The following is a 6,401-nucleotide window of genomic DNA, read 5'->3' on the forward strand; positions in this document are numbered from 1 at the left end:
AAGCATGATTGCATGGAGATGGGACCCAAAAGGAACTTTCAGTCGCATAGAAGACAATATGAGAGAGAGAAAGGAATTAGCAAGAAGAAAATTCAAGAAGGAAATTTTATGTCTTGCAAAGGCGTTGTATTTTTTAATCCATATCTAAGATTTTGAACCTAGAAATCGTTATATATATAAACTCATTCCAAGCAACTACTGAAGAGACTCATGGAAGAAATAAAATGGCATCTTTGCATTTCGTTTTTGTTGGGCAAGGAATGGCACTTTGCTTTGGAGTAAAGTAATATAAATTGCTCGTCCATACCACATGTCGTGTTGCGGACGAGTGGAGGGGTATTGGCAGTTATTAATTAAATACTTGTCCTTGTAGAGGGTGGAAGGAGTACCCTACCATTTCCTGCCCTCCATCCTCCCATAGTCTTGCACTTGGAGAAACAAAAGATGGCCATGATCGCGGAAGTCTTTGTCTCCAAATTTCTGGACATGCTATTAGCCTCTGCAATAGCAGAGGCTGCCAAGATGTTGGGTGTGCCCGACGAAATCAACAAGTTCCACAAGAGGTTGAAGAGGATAGTGCTCGTTGTCGCTGATGCAGAGAACTTCGACAGCGACGCCATCAACCATTGGCTGAGCGAACTGCGAGATCTCATGTACGACGCAGAGGACATCATCGAGGAATGCCGGATTGAGGGTCGGAAGTTTCTCAGATTGAAATCATCCTCATCTCGTTGTGTTGTGTCGGTACGTTTTTGCTACCCTCCTAATATTGCTTGCATGCATAAATTTAGATTCCATTGCAAGATTGGCAAAAGAATTAGAGATCTCAACATTAAGCTTGATGAGCTTGCCAAGGACACCGCCTTCCTCCGTCTTGCATGCACTCCTCGTGATCCCCACTATAAGAGTACTACAATAAGCCGCAGGACATCCCCAGTTGTTGAGCTTGAAGTTGTAGGAGAGAAAATTGAGAATGACACGAGGATGTTGGTGGACCTGTTGATAGGGGAACATAAAGAAAAATTTGCTATCTTTGCTATTGTTGGCATCGGTGGGATAGGCAAAACTACTCTTGCTCAGAAGATTTACAACGATGAGAAGCTTCGGGTTAACTTCCACCAAATGCCAAGGATTTCGTTGTGTGCGTCCCAAGATTTCCCCGAGTCCGATTTGCTGAGATCTATCATTAGACAAGCTGGAGGTGATCCTGGAGAGAATAAGGAGAAGGAAGTGCTTGAACCCATGCTCAGCCAAGTCATCACGAATAAGAGGTTCTTCTTAATCTTGGATGATGTTTGGGATTCACAAGTATGGGATAAGCTATTGAGAAAGCCCTTGCAGAGTGGTTCGGCGGATAGTAGAATTTTAATAACAACTAGGCATGAAGTCATTGCTGGACAGATGGGATCAGTATACATTCATAGGGTGGAGAAGTTGTCTCATGAGGATGGTTGGTCATTAATTTGCAAGATGGTGTTTGAGAAAGGGGATGAACAAGACATGCGTGACTTGAGTGATACAGGGACGCAAATTGTAAAGAAATGCGATGGCCTTCCGCTTGCTCTCAAGACTATTGGAGGGGTTCTTCGAACCAAGGAGAAAAAGCGATCGGAATGGAAAAAGGTTCTTTCTAGCCCAACATGGTCTTCTACGAAGCTTCCAAAAGGGGTGAGGGGTGCTTTGTACTTGAGCTATCACGATTTACCATCTCCTCTCAAGCAGTGCTTTATTTGCCTTTCATTATTTCCTGAGGACTTTATAATCCATGAAAGTGTTTTTGTCAATAGTTGTATCGCAGAGGGCTTTGTAACATCCAAAGATGTTAGTGTTTTTGTCAATAGTTGTATCGCAGAGGGCTTTGTAACATCCAAAGATGTTACTCCTCTGGAAGATGTGGCAAAAGAGTGGTGGAAGGAGTTGGTGCAGAGGAACATTCTACAACCAGATCCTAATTGGTATGATGAATCAGCTTGCAGGATGCATGACCTCTTAAGATCTCTAGCCCAGAATATAGCAGGGGATGAGTGCTTCGTCGGAGATGCACGAGCATTTGAAAACAAGATCATGGACCCCTCATCACCAATAAAGTTACGCCATTTATCAATTGTAGATGGAAACATAGAAACCATACCTGACTTGATCATGGAACGGACATCCTTGAGGACCCTGTCGTTCTTCCGTTCCCCACATTTTAACATTCTTCCAAAAGATCTCTATAGAAAGCTAAGGAGTTTAAGAGTGCTAAACCTAAGTGGAACAACCATTAACAGTCTACGGACTTCCTTAGGAGATCTTGTACACCTTAGAAGTCTCGATATCTCTCATACTCCAATAAGAGAGATACCAGAGAGTATAGGGAATCTTACAAATCTCCAATTCCTGATGCTCCAGAATTGTAAATGTTTGCACAGCCTCCCTAGCGGTGTCCTTGGGTTAATCAGTCTAAGGAATCTAAATGTCGAGGATACACCACTTGATGGCCTGCCCATGGGAATAGGGAGACTGCAACAACTATATTCAATTTGGGGATTTGTGGTGAATGGTAGCGAGGGCGGCAGATCTATAGTAGGAGATGGTGGAAAGCAGGAGCACAAGGGACATAAAGACGGGAGTTTTTGCACCCTGGAAGAGTTGAAATCCCTCTCCCAACTCAGGTATCTTAGCATATACAAGTTGGAAAGGGTATCAAACAGGGCTGAAGCAAGAGCTGCTGCACTTGAAGCCAAGCCCCATCTTCTCTTCCTACAAATGTATTGCACGCTACCGAGCAGCTCTTCTGATGTGCAGGAAGAAATCAAGAGAATAGGGGAGGTCTTCGAGGAGCTTCGCCCACCGCCATGCCTTGAACAATTTGAAATCCATGGCTACTTCGGCCGTGAGTTTCCCAGCTGGATGATGTCACCCTCCTCGTCATTGCTTCCCAACATACGAAGGTTGTATCTGAATAATTGTGCACTATGCCAGCAACTTCCACCCTTGGGAATGCTGCCACGTCTAGATTACCTCCGCATTGAAGGTGCTTCTGCAATCATGAGCGTTGGGCCTGAATTCTTATTGCTGGCTTGTGGAAGAAAAATAGACTCTTCCTTCTCCACCTACTTTCCCAAACTAAGGCATCTTAGGTTTGAAGACATGCCTAATTGGGAAGAATGGTGGTGGGGGTGGGAGGAGAAGGACAACCAGACAACATCATTGCTGCCTTCTCTTAAAGAAATGACCATATATGGATGTCCAAAGTTGAAGTCACTTCCGGAGAGCCTCCTCTGTCATGCCACCGCCCTGAAGAGATTACAAATTAAAGATGCCCACAGCCTGAGAGAAGTACAAAACCTCCCCCCTCTTACAGAATTGATCTTGATTCGCAACTCAAGTTTGGAGAGAGTGTCCAACTTTCCAGCACTAAAATACCTAGAGATTTCTCATTGTGGGAAGTTGAAGGGTGTGGAGGGTGTGGATGCTGTGGAGCACATACAACTTGATGATCGAGAAGCAGAGTCTCTCCCAAAGTGGTCAGTAGGTGCTGGTGAAGAACAACCGCGCTTTCCTTCGCTCAACAAGTTGACTCTCTGCAACAAAATCTATCGCCGAGGGTTGCCTGGTTGGCCTCTGATCTCATGTTGAAGCAATCAGTTCCTCCCCTCTTTCTCTCCCTCTTTTCTTCTCTCTCTCTCTTGGCTCTTTCTGCTGTTAGGAATGGATCATAATGCAGGCTCCATATTTTACATCTGCTTTAGCAAGCAAGAGATGCGAGAGTACTTGCCAACTTCGTGATACTCTCCATCATTCTCGTCCTTTCAGGTACATATTCTGATGTCTTAGTATTGCTCAAACAGAGTGCATATTGTATAATCATGAGGACGAATTTTGTAGCCGTCCCAAATAAGACGTTGTTTCATAATGTGATCTTAATTTTCTTCTTTTCTTTCTCAAAGAGTTTGATGTCTCGGCACAGGTATCTCTCATCCATCTTCACCAAGAACGAGCAACATCATTATTTCACCTGCTTGGCCAGAAGAAGTCAGCATCATGGACCAATTCTTACGAGATCTAAGACGTCATTGACCACCATATTTAGGGGTATACACATTGGAAATGTGTGATTGGAGATATGGAGTCTGTGAGCTAGTGCACTATCGAAAATCGGAACTGTTTTGCAGACCATATTTTTGAAGATTTGACTGCGGAAATCATGTTCCACATGCAGTGACCATATAAGGATTGGAAAGAAATAACATTTTAGAGTGCATTTGCATGAAAAAATGGATTCATGAATCCATAAATCAAATTTTATTCTTTTTTTGGGAGAATAATCAAATTTTATTCTTTGATGTGAGAGCATGTTACAATAAAATTTTCCCTATTCCATCAAGCATTCCTCAAGATTTTTCTAAATCAAATTGGTATTCGAAACATGTGGTGTGCCTATGATCTATAGAATAATTCATTTGAATCATCTCTCAAACTTGACCACGTGACAACTGTTAGACCTGATAATTGGACGGCTATTCATTGGATGATTCTGTTATTTTTATGATGGATTGTGTGGCTAGGGATACCAATTTGATGGGTTGGGCCCGGTTAAATGTGGTCTCGAGCTCACTCCAAGTTACCATGCTTAATCCTGACCATGCTCGGCAAAATGAATGAAGAGTAAGCTCAGGATGTGGATCCTAGTTAACTTTGAGACTCCTTGTTTTAGCAAGTGATCAAAGATGTAATTTCTATTCATGGCTTAGCCCAATGAGCTCAGTGACCAATTACTAGCCCAATCTATGTCCAATTCTCAGTTGGAACAAAACTTTGTGATCCAAGAGCAGCCCAACCACTGAAGATACAAAGCCAACTTAACACGCACACTGTGGTGCTGGTTCAACACCCAGTCCAGGATGGGATCCCTCTGTACAGGAGAATTGCATGTTACATGCACGGCACCCCCACTCATTACCTTCTTAAGATTGATCACCAAGCTAGATCGTTTTTTTTATTTTTGTGAGATGTCATTCAAGTAAAAATCTTCATGTCTCCTAACTTCTTGAGAAATTCCAACGTGAGAGAACATATAGACATCCAAGATATTCTTTTCTTTGTTATTGGATGGCAACGAAGTAAAAATCACCTGTCTATTCTTCTAGGTTAGCAGGCTTCACCTTTTTTCTCTTCTATTTCTCACGGTGTAAACAGAATAGATAGATATATTCCAACTGTAACAAAAATGTGGAAATGCAGACTCATCGCTATAATTTGCTTTGCCATAGAGTTGATTCTCAACATGATTCTTTCCTGGAGGAAATAATAAGATACTTGACATCAGGATTAAAAAGGACCTCAAATGGCTGCAATGGATGCAGCATTGCCAGTCCATCAATTACCTGCCTTCTTTTGAGGAAATAGAATAAATCCTTACTTGACAAATATATACACTATGAGAGAATAGAAATTTATTGAATATGATGAGTATATAGAATGTCCATTATTTGGGTAAACTAAGGGAAGAAAATCCAACATTTGCGCCAAAATATCAGATCGAGGAGTATTTGTTGGTTCCATGTCACTAGTCCTTTGAATTTTTCTTAGCAAGTAAGGTTCAATTGCTTTATGGTCAGCCCTGTGTTATCATTTTATCAAAGTTTGGAATCAAGGTTAATTAAGATTGTCCCTGCACTACTAGCAGATGATTAGAAGTCTTATAATATTAACAGAGTACCATTATTTTCAAGGAGAGGCTTATATTAACCCTCTATTTGGTACGAAAGTTGGATAGAAGGAAGGATAGATGAGGGAGAGGATAGATGGAGGAGGATGGATCTTCCATCTATCCTTTGATATGTTTAGTGAAATATGAAAGGATGGATAAAAATAATTTTCTCCTCTGTTTGGTATAGAGGAATGAAAGAAATGATGGATGATATTTATGTAATATTTTTACTAAACTGCTCTTTGGTGAAAAATATTACTATTATCAATTTATAATATTTATTTATACTAAAAAACTAAACAATATATAAATTCATAATCATTATAATCTATAATTAAATAAAAATTATAATTCAATTTATCTTAAGTCAATAAATAATTTTATAAATTAAATATTAATTAATTATATAATTAACTAATTAATAATTTAATTTAAATAGTTAATTAATATTATATAAATAGTTAGTTAAAAAGAGTAAGTAAAAAATAAAGAAATAGAAGATAATTTTATTTATTTAATTTTAATTATCAAAATTATTAAAATTAAAATAATTAGTAATAAAATTTAATAATATATGATTAATAATATATGATTAATATTATATATAAAAATATATAAATAATATGAATGAAAAGTAAAGAAATATTATATTTTTATCAAAAAATTAATGAAGGATAATTTTGTCGATATAAATTGATGGGCTAGG

At 39.4% G+C, this 6,401-nt stretch overlaps 1 protein-coding gene across 1 annotated transcript; it reads left to right on the top strand.

The window, feature by feature from the left end:
• Positions 1–314: 314 nt before the first annotated feature.
• On the top strand, positions 315–5,941 carry LOC140854671 (putative disease resistance protein RGA3). Its single transcript, XM_073250627.1, has 3 exons — positions 315–3,598; positions 3,735–3,798; positions 3,953–5,941. Exons 1-3 carry the CDS (start codon positions 445–447, stop codon positions 4,098–4,100), a joined length of 3,366 nt encoding a protein of 1,121 aa, XP_073106728.1. The 5' UTR covers positions 315–444; the 3' UTR covers positions 4,101–5,941.
• Positions 5,942–6,401: the final 460 nt, after the last annotated feature.

The sequence above is a fragment of the Elaeis guineensis genome, chromosome 1 (assembly GCF_000442705.2).
Source record: "Elaeis guineensis isolate ETL-2024a chromosome 1, EG11, whole genome shotgun sequence".
Classification (NCBI taxonomy): Eukaryota; Viridiplantae; Streptophyta; class Magnoliopsida; order Arecales; family Arecaceae; genus Elaeis; species Elaeis guineensis.

Excerpts from the sequence above, each read along its gene's own strand:
- LOC140854671 (XM_073250627.1), top strand. The coding sequence starts at position 445 with ATGGCCATGATCGCGGAAGTCTTTGTCTCCAAATTTCTGGACATGCTA. Across the intron at positions 3,599-3,734 it reads CTATCGCCGAGGGTTGCCTG|CAAGCAAGAGATGCGAGAGT; the intron begins GTTGGCCTCTGA and ends CATCTGCTTTAG. Across the intron at positions 3,799-3,952 it reads CATCATTCTCGTCCTTTCAG|GTATCTCTCATCCATCTTCA; the intron begins GTACATATTCTG and ends GTCTCGGCACAG.